The following is a 15,736-nucleotide window of genomic DNA, read 5'->3' as shown; positions in this document are numbered from 1 at the left end:
AAGAGAAAACCGCCGACATGAGGAGGAAGATTGCATCTTTTGAACAAGAGGCAGATGAAAGCCTTAGTGAAGCTTGGGAGAGGTTTAAAGAATTGGTGCAAGCATGTCCTCACCATGAATACAATCAAAGCTTACTCGTGAGGTTCTTCTATGATGGCTTAGAACCAATGTCTAGAGCTAACTTGGATGCGGGGGCGGGTGGACAATTGATCAAAGTCCCTCAAAATCAAGTTGAAGCAACAATTGAAGAGGTAGTCAAAAACAACTCTTGGGGAGGTAGAAGGAGGAATGCACCAAAGAAAGGTGGAAAGTATGAGTTGGAAAAGGTTGATCAATTGCAACATCAAATTGAGCTTTTGACAAAGGGGCTCGCAAAATTGAACACCAATGTCACTAGTGGTGCAAGCTCCTCCCAAGTCAACTCTTTCTCTTGTCAAAATTGTGGTGGTACAAACCATGACACATCCTATTGTGGAGGTTAAGCCCGGAGCACGTAGCGGCATACAATACAAGACAAGATGGATATAGGGGAAATGGTGGAGGAGTAGCTTGGAGACAACCACCACCCGGATTTGCAAACCAACCCCAACAATGGAACCCACAAGCTCAACAACCATACAATTCCAACCCACAATACCAAAACCCTCCTCCATACCAAAACCAATACCAAAACCAAAACCCAAGGGGTAACTACCTAAGGAACCACCAAAAAAATAATCAACACCAATACCACAACCAAAATCAATCGACTCAAAAAAGTCAAGAGCAAGCATCTCAACCGGATTCTTGCAAGACAATTACATTGAGATCGGCCACATCCTATGAGGGACCCAAAGAGGGGGGTGGAGAGGAAAAGAAGCTAGGGGTGCGTTAGCCGACCTTGGAGCAACTGTTAGCTTGATTCCTTTATCCATTGCTCAAAAGCTTAATATTGAGATGATCCCCACAAGGAAAACCATTCAAGTGTTAGCTTGATATTGAGCTTGAAGATGTCCCTAGTCAAGTTGAGCACATCTATGTGCCTTGTGATTTTGTAGTGATGGACATGGAAGAAGATGTGGATACTCCCTTGATTTTGGGCCGTGATGCTATTAAGACCCTGGGGGCGGTGATCAATTGCAAGAACAATACCATTACATGTGAGGTAGCCGATGAAAAAATTGTCTTTGAATTCTCTAAGCTACTAAAGACCCCCATGGTTAAGAAGTTCTATAGGGTTGATGTTGTGAATGAAGAATTGGATCGGTTGGGAAGGGTTGTGATGAGTCCTCAAGATCCAATGGTTGAAGCTCTTACATGCGAAGAAGAGTACCACCCTCAAGAAGCAAAAGACTTCGTCATGGCATTAATGAAGCTAAAAAGGAGGAAGAGGACAATCCTAGGGATGATGAGCTCGAACTAGTGGAGGAAAAATTGGAGGAGAGTTCTAAGCCTCTTCCCAAGGTAGAACTCAAACCCCTTCCCCCTTCTTTGAAATATGCTTATCTTGGAAATGAAGGGGAATACCCTATTATTGTTAATGCTTCCCTTGATGGTCTTGTTTTGGAAAAATTACTTGTTGTTTTAAGAAAATATAGAAATGTGATAGGGTATAGCATTGATGATATCAAGGGTATTATCCCTTCTTTGTGCATGCATCGTATTCACCTTGAGGATGATCAATCCACCTCAATGAAGCCTCAAAGGAGGTTGAACCCCAATCTCCAAGAGGCTGTCAAGAAAGAAATTTTGAAATTGCGTGAAGCGGGTATAATCTATGCTATCTCCGATAGCAACTGCGTTAGCCCGGTTCACACTAGACGAAAAAGCTAATTTGGCACCGGTTCAAACCCCCCCCTAAGGCACCGATTTTGAACCGTTGGGGATTTGAGGGATGCCAAATCCTCAAAAATTTTGCACCGGTTCAAAACTAGTGCCAACTAAAGCATTTGGCACCGGTTAGCAAACTAAGGCAATTGGCACCGGTTAACCGGTTCCTGAAAGGAATGGTGTCCTTCCAACAAGTGTATTATTCCGATAAAGGGTTCAGAATTATTGGAAAGCTAATTCTTCAGTAAGGTCAAGTGATCGCAATGTCTAGGTGGAGGCTGCTTCCGACCAGTAATATTAATGTACAATTAATATTATAGCTTAATCTTGACTGAACCCTTCGGGTCGAACCCAATCGAACAACCGATCCGAGACGACGAATTAATCCCAAGGATTTTGATGAGTCGTCGGAGTTTTACGAGCAAAGACGTCGGATATCGAGCTTAGAGCGCCAAGATCAAGCGTCGCAAGTCTAGTCGAATTTAGAATTTGACGAGACGCAAAATCAATCGAGTTACAAGTACAAGCCTAGCCGTAGCCTCGCATTGGCCTAGCCATGTGAGCGCTAGGCTAGGCAAGACCCATCACAAGCCTAGCATGCTAGGCGTTCTAGGCTTATGGATGCTTCGCGCTGGTGCAAGGCGTGGGCTGGCACCACTAGCCTAGCCATCGCAGTCACGCACCATCGCATAGAAGCATACTATGCTATGCGTGGTGCTAGGCGCTGGCAGCCTTGCTAGCACGCTTGGCAATAGCAGCGCCAAGCCATGCAACCACGCATTGAACATCGTATAGTAGCGTGCTTAGGATGCAAGGCTATGCGTGGTGCTAGGCACTGGTAGCCTTGCATGATGCTAGGCAATGGTGCGCGACCAGCAAGCACGCAGCATCGCAGGGTTGGGCCTTGCTAGCAATGCGTGCTGTGCATGCGAGAGCTGGGCTAGGCATATTGCGAGGATAGCATTGGCGTGGACTAGCAGCCTTGCTAGGTAGCACCCAGCACAAGGCATGGCACAGCAGCAGCTCGCATGATGTGCGTAGCTTGCTGGCTGTGCGCATGTGAGTACTGGCTGGCTTGCTAGCACGCCAGGCGCTAGGCACCAGCTGTTCCTAGCAGCCACATGGAAGAACCGGTTTGAGCAAAGTGGGGACCAAGAGTTATGAGCATTGCCTTAGGCACCAAGGCCATGGTCCCCCCCTCTTGGAATGGTCCTCACCTACCCTCTGCTCTCCATATGCCACTTGTAACTCATTGATTGCATTGTTTATTAATTTGTTTTTGATTAAAATAAATTAGTAGGAAAATGCAATTGTCCCACATTGATCATGAATGGGATGACAAGTTGATTTTCTCTATAAATACCCAATGGTTAGGCATTTGGGAATTCACTTGAGTAGAACTCAATGAGGCATCTCCCATTAGGTGAGAAAACCTCTAAGTTCGTAAAACTCTAAGTTTTATTGGTCGGGTCCCGACTAACCTTCGGGACTTGGACCGTTCGGGTCGGGTTCATGGGTACGAGCCATTGGAGGCGTTCACACTTGTGACGCTCGAGCTTTCGAAGTAAGAGCTCGATTTGTGAGCGAAGTATGCATCAAAGGTATAATCTTTTATCCTTTCTTATGCTTTGAATTATGTTTTGCCGTTAATTGCATTTATTATGGGTGCGGGTCTTGGCGGGTTTCATTCCGCGTAGTGTGGGTCACTACGAAACCCAACAGCGGTATCGGAGCCACGCTCCTTTCAAATTTTGCAATTATTGTTTAATTAAGGTGTTTTAAAGTAAAATTTAATTTCTAGTTTTGCTTTTCTAATTAGATTAGAAGCTCGCTTTAAATAATTTTAAAACTCGTATTTTTTATCGATTTGGCTGTCAAACCCAGATTTTGGCTCAAAAAAGTGATTTTTGGGTGGAATCGACATTCTGAAACAGATTCAACCCTCTTTGAAAACTGTCCAGAAGCCAAATTCGAACCAGAAACCCATGTTTTTGGGGTTTTTTCGTTTTTCAACGAAAATTTTAAATCTTTTTAAGCCTTGATTAATGCAAGCATTACAAGGTTAGATTAAATGCATTATTACATCCCTAATCTACTATTATTTTAATTATCCTTAAGCATAATTATGGAGTTTTAATTAGTGCTTGAGTTGATATGCTATTTTTCACATAAACTTGTTTTTTTCAATATTATGCAAATAAATTGCATTAATGCGTGAATGTTTGATGTGAATGTGTAATTTTATGTTCCCAAGTATGTTAAAGTTCTAATCTTTAAAGGTTTAAATGATTGGAACTCTAACCCTAAATTCCATATTGAACAAAGTTTTGATTTTTTTATTTTTGGTTGATTAAAATCCATGAAGTTCAAATACTTGTGAGTAAAATTTTTATTAATCTTCATATTATTGGAAGATGTAATCTTGGTATTTTGCACAAGTATGACAGTTGGAAATTTTTTCTATCATTAGATGGTTAATTTATTTTTCTAACTCCCATTTGTCAAATCCATTATTAATTTGCATATTGGCTAAATTAATTATGGACATAGCTCTTTCAATTTTAAGCATTAAGAAAGACCTAAAATGTTCCAAAGTAATTTTGGAAAGTTAGGCGTGTGCACCGTTAAAATTGAATTTAATTAAGTTGGACTTGTTTTATTTTCAATTTTGCCCTAAATTATTTCTAAAAATAAATTTAGATTAATTTTACGTCACACGTAAATCGAGATCAAAATCCCGAGACAAATGCACGCAAATCGAGGCAAAAAACCCTAAGCATCACCAAGGCCAGCCGGGCTGCTCAGCAGCCCGCATGTAGGCTCTAGGGTGCTCACAGGGGGCCAAGCCATGATACTGCTGTGCGATGCGTCCGAGGGCTGCTGTTGCGAGATGCGTGTGCTGGGTGCATGGGCCTTAGGCTGCTGGCGTGCTTATGCTGCTGTTGGGCAGCGAGGCAGCAAGCCCCAGCCAGCCAGCCCACTGCTGCCTGCGCCAGCAAGCAGCTAGCATGCATAGCATGCCTAGCGTGCTACTAGTGCTAATTAGCAAAGCAAGCTGCGCTAGGCGTGCCTGCTAGCAACCAGCACCACACGCAAACTAGGCTTCCTAGCAACCACGGTGCACAGCTCTCTAGGATCCAAGTGAGCGGTTTTGGCTTATTCGAGTTATATAATTTTACGAAAATTTTTCCGTTTAAAATTATTTATGTAAATTATTTTAACGAGGTTGGACCTCGATTTTTCCGGTTTTGCAAAATTTTTGATTTTGACAAATTTGGGTTAGCTGGCTTAATTAATTGGATTAATTAAATATGGATGCTGAATTAGTGGGAGCTTAGTTGATTACATGTGCAATTTGCTTTAAGAAATAATGGATTAAACAACTTTGACTAGTTTTAATTAGGCGCGTTAATCGGATTAACCACCTAAGTTAGTTACTAGTTTTGCGTGTTTGATTGTGTATTTCGTAAAATGCATGGGCCATTCACAAATAGTGAATGGGTGAATGGAAGAATGTTTTCAAATTAGGTTATTGAAAATGGCAACGGGTAGGACCCGACTGGGATAGAAAATACGGATTGCGTTCCGTTGTGTATTTTTGTAAATCTTGTTTGGTTTCGTAGTGACCCGACACTACGCGGAAGGAAACCCACCAAGACCCGCCCCTTAATTAAAACAATTAACAAGCATATTAAACTTAATCAAACAAGATTAAGAATAACAATTATACCTTTGTTGCGTGCTTCGCTCCCAAAGAGCTCTTACTTCAAAAGTCTTGAAGGTTAGTCAAGACCCGGACAAAACAACTATGAGTTTTACGAATCAAAGGTTTACTCTTAATTAGAGTTGCCTTTTTAATTCCACTCAAGGTTGTTCATTACCCAATACCCAAGTTTGGTATTTATAGGGAAATGAACCCTTGAGTTTCATTCCCCAACCAATGTGGGAGAATGAATAATTTGCTAATTAATTTATTTCTAAAATAAATCAATAAATAAATTCAATGACAATGCAACAAGAGTGAAGGGGAGAGAGAAGGTTAGGTGAGGACCATAAAGGGGTGGGGGGGACCATTACCTTGCTCCCAAAGGCTTTCCCAAAGCCTTGGTCCCCACCCTCACAAAACCGCCTCAACTAAAAGGGCTGCTGGGCTGCTGCCAGCTAGCACGCCAGCTAGCAGTGCCAGCCAGCCCAGCCAGCTAGCACCAAGCTGCCCAGCAGTCTCGCATGCTTGGTGGTGGTGCGTGCCAGTGCTAAGCGCTGGTGCGTGCTGGCGCTGGTGCGTGCTGGCGTTGGTGCTGGCGCAGGTACTGGCCCTCGCATCCCACGCACCACACGCATCATCGCTACACCCTTTCGCACATGCTCGCACACCCAGCATGCGTGCTGCTAGCGAGCCACGCATGCTGGCGCCCTTTTCCTCGCCAGCCACACGCACCATCCTCGCAGCATCCCTCGCATATGCACTAGCTACGCACCATGCGCACTAGTCATGCACAACGTGCATTAGCCTCGCACCACACGCACACCCACGGACACAGCAGCCTTGGTGCGTGGTGATGCTAGGCTGCTGTGCGTGGCCTAGCAATATGCTGGCGTCCAGGCCCTCGCACATGCATGGTGCGCCGCTTGGTGCTGCCATGCGAAGGTGAGCACACAAGCCAGCATGTATGCTGCGATGGGCTGCTTGGTGCGCCTGGTGCCTGCGATGGCAGCGATGGTGCCTAGGCATCATGCTAGCACGCTGCTAGATGCGATGGTGCTCCTAGCGCTTGTGATGCTTGCGATAGGCAGCGATGGTGCGCCTAGCACACCTAGTGTGCTTAGGCTTGCGCCTAGCCATGCTAGGTGCATGCTTAGCTTGAACTAGCCTAGCATCCACATGGCTAGGCCAGTGTGGTTCTAGGGCTATGTTCATACTTGTTGCTTTGTGATTTTGCGACGCTCGGTCTCGACGCTCTAGGCTCGATATCCGACGTCAGTATTCGTAAAACTCTGCTGACTCATTAAATCCTTTCGGATTAATTCGTCGTCTCGGATCGGTGATTCAATTGGGTTCGACCCGAAGGGTTCAGTTAAGATTAAGCTGTAACATCAATTGTACATTGATATTACTGATCGGAAGCGGCCTCCACCTAGGCATTCCGATCACTTGACCTTACTAAAGTATTAGCTCTGTAATAATTGTGAACCCTCTATCGGAAGAATACACTTGTTGGAAGGACACTATTCCTTTCAATCTCCCACTTGTCCTTCCGGACAAGTGTGGATAAAGTGTTTAACCCATTTCCTATGTCACTTAATGTTTCTTCGTGAACTATAAGGTAAGATTCTTTGTCATCCTTATTACGTTCAGAAGTGTTTCTCGATCTCCAAGTTCGACTGTTAGTAAGCAGATGATTTCTAAACTCCATTTGAGCACGGCCATGCATTTTCACAGTCTCGGTCTTCGAGCGGCCTTGTAAACAACAAATCGTTTTCCCTATTGTTAGTAAGGGGACAATCCTAGTCTTGTATTGTAAGTTCCTCTTACTAAGAGGACATAGTCTCCTGGGTGTTCCCGTTATGATCCCCAGTTACGACAGACGTTAGGAACATCAAAGATTCTAGTACTCAAACAAGAAAACTTCACAATACTCATGGTCGGAGGAAACAAGTTCCGATAGTGATAATGAGAAATGTACTTATGACAAAATTTAAAATTTCTTAAAGTACTCTCATAGGTCTTATCCAGTACAGTTCCAAACTGTGCCTGTGCAAATGATTTATGACTGTCACGTCCTCGTAGCACAAGAAACGGTGCTGTAAATCATACTACACACTAATCTGTGGCAGTCATCAATCGTCCATCCGTTAGATGACCTCGATTAGGGACAATTTTCGATTTAAATATTCAATGTTCACTTAACATGTGTTTCTTTATCCAAGACATGGTCTTGATTGTAACACCCCCAAATCTCTCTCTACGTAAATTGTAGAAAAATACGTATAAATACCGTAGAGATAGGTTTGGGCGTATTACCGCCGCGTATAACGCAAGACTTATACAAAAATACTTTTGCAGCGGAAAACTTTATTCTTTATTAAATAACCATAATAAAATTCATTCATAATTCGTGACACAAAAATGACTCAAAATTTTCCTAGCTAGGTGAAATTTCCTATGGACTCCCGTATGCATCAATCAATTTCCACCTGAAAAATTCACCTGTTTACCATAAATGATAAACAGGGCAAAGCCAAAACAAAAGCACGTATTAGCAAGTATGCTAAGTAAGTCATGTGTAAGATAAGTAAAATGTAATTTAAATCATTTACGTTTAATTGATAAAAGAATTACCAATGCCATATTCAAATAGAACTTTTTCAATCCAATTCTTTTAATACGAATTAAAACTCAATCGATTCATTCCAACCAATTCCTCACTAAGTGTGCACACACCCCAAGTGGTTTACTTTATAATCAAAGGCCAAACTTGAGGAAAGACTAGGTCATGCAAAGTCCATAGTCTTCTCTAAACCATTCCCTAAGTGGGATTCAACATATCGATTGATTTGTTTAAAAACTCTTCTTTAAAAAAAATCCATCACACTTACATAACTTGCAAATCATTTCCAATAAGTTCCAATCACAATTTAAGGCCCTTTTGATTTAAATCCAAATCATTTAATTCAATCCGACACAATTTCATAATTTAATACGGAACATAATATCATAAATTCATACGAAACATAAAACACAATTTAATACGGAATGTAATAAAATATGATTTGATACGGAACATAATAATTTATATTCTCATAATAAATCATAGTTTTATACGGAACATGAATTATAGTTTCACAAATAAAGTTTCATACGGGATTAATTATAATTTCATACGATCATAAAATGTAGTTTCATAATCAACTTTCGAAGGTATCAAACCACATAACGTACCTTGATCAATCACAAGTGATTCACAACTACTTCTCTAAATCACGAACATCCTACACATAATTATAACCTTAATTAATATAAGGTTATCAAATAAACACAACAATTTAATTAAACTACCCTATATGTGCATGAATTAATTATCATTATATTAAATAATTTTCTGTTTATAATTTTAAGAATTTTCTGTTTTTATAAAATTAATTTGTATTAGAAATAATATTTAGGAAAATGATTAGTAATATAAATAAGATTAAGGGAAAGGAGGGATTAAAGGATGGTGGAAGAACCAATGCAAGGGAGGAGCAAGGGTGGCTGCTGGTGGCTGGAGTGACGCCTGCTGGTGGCTGCCGGCAGTAGGTGGTCGCCGGAGGTGGTGGCCGGAAATTTTGAGGGGAAGGAGAGAAGAAACCGTGAGAACAATGGGAAGAAGAAGAGAATTCTTGAGGTTTTTGGTGTGATTTTGGGGTGTAGGTATTTAGGGGATGGGTTTATGGCATTTTAGGGTTTATAATTTATGGAAGTTTTTTATCATGAAATTCCTTTTGGTAGTTTTTAAGCTTGGAGTGCAAGGATGACATAGAATAAAATATTTTTAGGTTTAAGAATGGAAGTAAAGAAATTTAAAGATTTTATTTTTAATTAAATAATTTAAAATCTTTGTAGAAAAACCATGAATGGCCGAAAATATTGAGCAAAATATTACTCAATATTTTCGGACCTATCATGTTAGTTTAAGGATTTTATAAAATAATTTATTTGTCAAAAACTAAAGATTTAATAAGAATAAAATCAATTTTTCTTGCTAGATTATTAGGGTGGCCGAATTTGGACAATACTAAGGTATAAAAATCAGATTTTTAATTAAATAAAGTTTAAAATATTTTTTGATAAATTTTGGAAATCATTTTATTTCATAAAAATAATTAATTTAGCAAATAATTAATAAAAAACAGATTTTTAATGTATAAAAATCAGAAAATATGCTTCATTAGTTTAGGAATTAACTTTATTTTTTGAAAATACTTTTATTTAGAGAAAAATCAGATTTTTAATTAAAAAAAATTCGAAAATGATATTTATTTAGTTTTAGGAAATTAATTTCATTTCATGAAAATAATTAGTTTAACAAGATATTAAGTAAAATTGGATTTTATTGGGAAAATCCGAAATTATATTTACAAAAATCATATTTTTAAATTCGAAAATGCCTCTAATTTTATCAATTAATATAGTTTTGTTTTATTATTTATTTAATTAAAATACTATTTATAAAATTTTTAGTTTATCCATTTAATTAAAATAAATAATTTAGGCGCCAAAATTCAAATATCATTTTGGCTCCAAAACTGAAATACTCTTAAGTTAGAATATACGTCGAAAATACGAGACTAAATACTCTTTAATTTAGAAAATGCCTTTCAAAAATACGGGGTATTAAAGTCTACCCCCCTTAAAAGAAGTTTCGACCCGAAACTATGCAGAGTGATGAGGAAAGTAGAAAGAATTTCTTCTTTGAAAATAGCTTTTAGTTAATTAATTTCATGCACATGCTAAACATTCTAACTAGACACAGGCTATTGCTAACTTAGAGGGTTGGGAACAGGTGCGCGCGAAACTCTATCGCATTCTACCCCCCTTAAAAGAGTTACGCCCCCGTAACTCGACTACTAACCTCCAAAAACAGATCTTGGTAGCGTTTCCGCATCTCGGCTTCGGCTTCCCATGTTGCTTCCTCAACCTTGTGATTGGTCCATAACACTTTCACAATTCTCACATCTTTGTTTCTTGTGCTCCTGACTTTAGTATCCAAGATTTTGACAGGTCTTTCTTCAAAAGTCAGATTTTCGTCCATTTGTATGTTCTCGGGTTGTAGTACGTGAGTCGCATCAGGTACATACTTTCGAAGTTAGCTCACATGAAATACGTTATGGACCTTTTCTAGCTCATTGGGTAAGTTCAACCTGTATGCCACCTTTTCGATCCGTTGGGTAATTTCGTATGGTCCGATGTATTTTGGACTCAATTTTCCTCTTTTCCCAAATCTCATAACCCCCTTCATAGGTGACACTTTCAACAACACTTTCTCTCCTACTTGATATTCTTCTTCTCTTCTTTTCGAATAAGCATAGCTTCTTTGCCTATCTTGGGTTGCTTTCATCTTTTTTTGTATCAATTTTACTTGTTTAACCATGTCTTCAATCATATCCGGTCCAAGTACCATCGTTTCACTGATATCACTCCAACAGACTGGGCTTCTACATCTCCTCCCGTATAGGGCTTCGAATGGTGCCATCCCGATACTTGCATGGTAACTATTGTTGTAGGAGAACTCAATCAAATCCAGGTGGTCTTCCCACAATCCTTGATATTCCATTACACATGCCCTGAACATATCTTCCAATGTTTGGATGGTCCTCTCGGTTTGTCCGTCAGTGGCAGGGTGGAACGCCGTGCTCATTAGTAGTTTTGTCTCCATTGCTTTTTGCACACTTTGCCAAAAGTTAGATAGGAATCTTGAATCCCTGTCTGACACAATGTCGCTTGGAACCCCATGGTACTTGACTACATACTTAACATAGGCTTTTCCCAATTGCTCCATGGACCAAGTATTTTTCATGGGTATAAAGACCGTTGTTTTCGTCAATCGATCCACAATTACCCAAATGGTGTCATTTCTGCCCGAGTTTTGGGTAATGCCCCAACGAAATCCATAGAGATGGAATCCCACTTCCAACTAGGCAGTTCTAATGATTAGACCTTCCCTTGTGGCCTGCGATGTTCAATCTTTACTTTCTGACATGTCAGACATTTAGCCACAAATTCTGCAACCTCTCTCTTCATATTGGGCCACCAAAACATTTTCTTCATGTCCTTATACAATTTGTCCCCTCCAGGATGCATTGAATAAGGAGAACTATGAGCTTCTTCCATCAAACTTTGCTTAATGTCTCCACGGTGCTGTGGGACGCACCATCTTCCCTTAAAACGAAGTCCACCATCTTCATCAATGGTGAAATCCGATACCTGCCCTTCACTCATTTTCTCTTTTATATTTTTCAACTTTTCATCCTCCGACTGATTGTTCTTAATTTCCTCGAAAATCGACGGTCGAATAATCAAAGCGTTCAACATCCGACTGACTTCTCCTTGCTCTACCAGCTCCAAACACATCTTTTGGAACTCGATACACAGTTGGTCCGGCAATATCATCGCATATATCGAGTGTCTTGACTTCCTACTTAAGGCGTCGGCCACTACATTAGCCTTACCCTCATGGTACTGGATTAGCAGCTCATAATCCTTGATGAATTCTAACCACCTTCTTTGTCTATTGTTCAATTCCTTTTGGGTGAAGATATATTTTAGGCTCTTATGATCGGTGAAAATTTTACAAGTTACTCCATACAAGTAATGCCTCCAAATCTTCAAAGCAAACACTATGGCAGCAAGTTCCAAGTCATGCATTGGATAATTCTGCTCATATGTCTTCAGCTGTCTTGAGGCATAAGCAATAACTCTTCTAGATTGCATTAAAACACATCCTAACCCAAACTTTGATGCATCGCTGTACACTTCATACTCTTTGCTTTCATCAGGTAATGCTAACACAGGGGCTGATGTCAGTTTTTCTTTTAGGGTTTGAAATGCCTCTTCACACTCAGGAGACCAAATGAACTTACATTCCTTTTTCATCAAGTTGGTCATTGGTCTTGCTATTTTCGAAAAGTCCTTTATAAACCTCCGATAATACCCGGCCAATCCCAGGAAACTCCTCACCTTTGACACATCTTTGGGGCTGGCCACTCCAGTACAGCTTGGACCTTAGCTGGGTCAACCGAGACTCCTTCCTTAGAGATTACATGCCCCAAAAAGGCGACTTTCTCTAACCAGAACTCACACTTAGAGAGTTTGGCATATAACTGATGCTCCCTTAGTAACTCTAACACTTTCCTCAAATGGTCTTCATGGTCCTCCTTACTACTCGAGTAAACCAGAATGTCACCAATGAATACCACTACAAACTTGTCCAAATAGGGTCGTAAGATTCGATGCATCAGACCCATGAACACTGCCGGCGTGTTTGTCAACCCAAACGGCATTACTGTGAACTCATAATGGCCATAACGGGTCCTGAAAGCAGTCTTAGGAATATCTTGCTCTGCAATCCTTAACTGGTGATAACCCGACCTCAAATCTATTTTCGAGAATGTTCCTGCTCCCTTTAATTGGTCAAATAAATCATTGATCCGGGGTAATGGGTATTTGTTCTTGATGGTGACATTATTCAACTCACGGTAATCAATGCATAACCGTAAACTCCCGTCCTTTTTCTTCACAAACAATACTGGAGCTCCCCAGGGTGAGGAACTGGGTCTAATGTATCCCTTTTCAAGCAAATCTTCCAATTGGGCCTTTAGCTCTTTCATTTCAGCTGGGGCCATTCTGTATGGAGCCTTGGAAATAGGTCCAGTTCCAGGAACCAAGTCAATCGTGAATTCCACATCTCTTTCTGGTGGCATGCCTGGTATTTCATCGGGAAATACATCGGGAAATTCTTCCACAACAGTAACTTTGTATCACTCTTCCCTTCTTCACCCCTTATCTCTTAGAGGCTACACATGAATAACGGATACCCTTTCTTGAGGCACTTCTGAAGTTGTAAAGCCGAAATAATCCTTATTCCTTGACTTTTCTCTTCCTTCCTATAAGTCACCCTGGTCTTTGCTGGGCCATAGAGCGTGACATTTTGTGCTGAACAATCTATCTGAGCTTTGTACTTTCCCAACTAGTCCATTCCCACAATCACATCGAGGTCTTTGAGATCGAACTCAATTAGGTCCGATGGAAACTCTACTTCAGAAATAGTTAGGGGTACATTCCTAAAAAGTCTAGAACACTCCCTAACTTCCTCCGTTGGAATAGCTACATCCAAGGAGACTGACTCTGGACTTTCTAACTGGAGACTTTCTATTACTGTCTTAGAACATAAAAGAGTGCGATGCACCCGAATCAAATAAAACTTTCACAGATAAAGAACGTATAAGAAAAGTGCCAATTACCACATTACTGGAAGTCTCAGCTTCACGGCTATTCATTACGAAAATCCGTCCCTTAGAAGTGTTTCCACCATTGCTGATTCCAGTGTTCTGGGCAGGTCCGCTAGATTGAGGGGGTTTTGGGGGATTCCGTCCATCCTGAACCTTTCCATTCTTCAAATCTGCTTCCTTTTTGAAAACACTCGTACTCTCGGTATCCCAATTTTTGGCAGTATCGGCATGTCACTTTATTGCCTGCGCAGTCCTTCCCCGGGTGGTCCTTCTCACATCTCTTACAGAAATAACTTCTCTTGTTTCTCTCCTTGCTCTCTCTATTCTCACCACCATGGTTTGAAATTCTCCGAAAATTCCCTTTAAAGTTCCTCTTATCCCCATGATTCCCATTCCCAAAACTCGCATGGTTCTTGGGCCTCTTATCGCTCCCTAGGGGCTGATCATTGGACTTTCTTTTCTCCCCAAACATGCTTCGTAGCTCTCTTCCCTTGATCCCATACAAATGGGCGGCTCGGCCATACACCTCATCTAGACTCTCAAAGGTTGCCCCACCCAGGTTTCCTTACAGATTTCAAGTTAACCCCTGCTCGAACCTTTGTGCTTTGATAGCCTCTGTTGGTACTACTTCTGGTGCAAACCTCATCAACTCTAAGAACTTAGAATAGTACTCACTCACAGTCATAGTTCCCATCCTTAAGTTAGTGAAATCCAAACATTTCTGTTTCCTCAAATGATCAGGATAGAACTTTTTCCTCAAAGCTACCTTGAAATCCTCCCAGCCAAAATTAGGGTCTACCATCAATTCTTCTTTCTTTTGGGTCCACCATAAGTCAGCTTCTTCCTTTAAGTAGTATACAACATTATTAATCTTCATATTGTCTGGACAGTTGATTGCATCAAACAACTTATCAAATTCTCGGATCCAGTTTTCAAGACTAGCTGGGTCCTCTTTTCCTAAGAAAAAGGGTGGTTTGGCTGCAGCTACACTCTTAAAGACTTCACCAAAAGTATCCCCCTTTCCTGAACCCTTCCCTTGGTTTGCTACTTGGGTAATGTTTTCAGCAAGATCGGTTAGTTTCTTAAGGACCTTGCCCATATTGGAACCAGCTTTCTTATTCTTTAACTTTAAAGACATATTTCCTGATGTTCACATTTGAGAGAAAGAAGAAAGAAAAAAAATAATTAAAATTTATTCATATACATAAACATAGAAGAAATCAAGCAAATACTTTATTATTCTTAATTAATATTCGAGTACACTTTATTATGCATATAATTTATCGAAACAATCATAACATAAATAATTTGATTGATCACTCCTCTTCTACTGGGTCAAACTCTTGATCTTCATTGTTAGTCTTCTTGTTACCATTGGGCTCCTTCAAGTAGGTTGGTACATAGTCACTGTAGTTTGGGGTTTGGCCTGACTTTGTAATTGGGTTTCCTTGAGGGTTTGGGTTATTGGGTTGTGGAGGAGGTGAAGAGTTGGAGCTAGAAGATGATGAGAAGTCATGGACTCTAGGTCTTTTTAGAATTCGGGCTTTTGTTTGAGGTTTTGGATGTTCACGTGGTATAGGTACATTGTATTGAGAAAAGTGGGAAGGATGAGGGTAGTTCTTACGCCGTCCAAGTGGTGGAATGGATTCATCATTAGAAGAGTCAAAGTCTCCCTCATACTTTGGGTAAGAGAAAGGAAGTTGAGCATTTAGATAACGGAGTTGGTCAACCTCTCTTAATGTGTGGTGAGGGGTAAGTTTAGGTGGCTTGACGGACTTCCTCTTAGGTTCATAGTTACGCTCCAAATAGTGTAGGTCATTCTTGAAATGGGTCAAGGTGGCTAGCCATTTTTCCTTCATGGTGATGCCTCTCATTCCAAAGCCCATCCTCCTTAATCACATCCCCATACTTCTCAAGTAGAGGGTAGTACTTCTTAATC

At 40.5% G+C, this 15,736-nt stretch overlaps 1 protein-coding gene across 1 annotated transcript; it reads right to left on the bottom strand.

The window, feature by feature from the left end:
* Window positions 1-14,371: 14,371 nt before the first annotated feature.
* On the bottom strand, window positions 14,372-14,935 carry LOC110729787. The gene has a single exon (XM_021909562.1). It carries the CDS (start codon window positions 14,933-14,935, stop codon window positions 14,372-14,374), a length of 564 nt encoding a protein of 187 aa, XP_021765254.1.
* Between the last annotated feature and the right edge of the window lie 801 nt (window positions 14,936-15,736).

Source organism: Chenopodium quinoa, unplaced genomic scaffold (genome assembly GCF_001683475.1).
Source record: "Chenopodium quinoa cultivar QQ74 unplaced genomic scaffold, ASM168347v1, whole genome shotgun sequence".
Classification (NCBI taxonomy): domain Eukaryota; kingdom Viridiplantae; phylum Streptophyta; class Magnoliopsida; order Caryophyllales; family Amaranthaceae; genus Chenopodium; species Chenopodium quinoa.
Note: the sequence above shows the minus strand (reverse complement) of the source record. Positions and strands in the feature narration are given on the sequence as shown.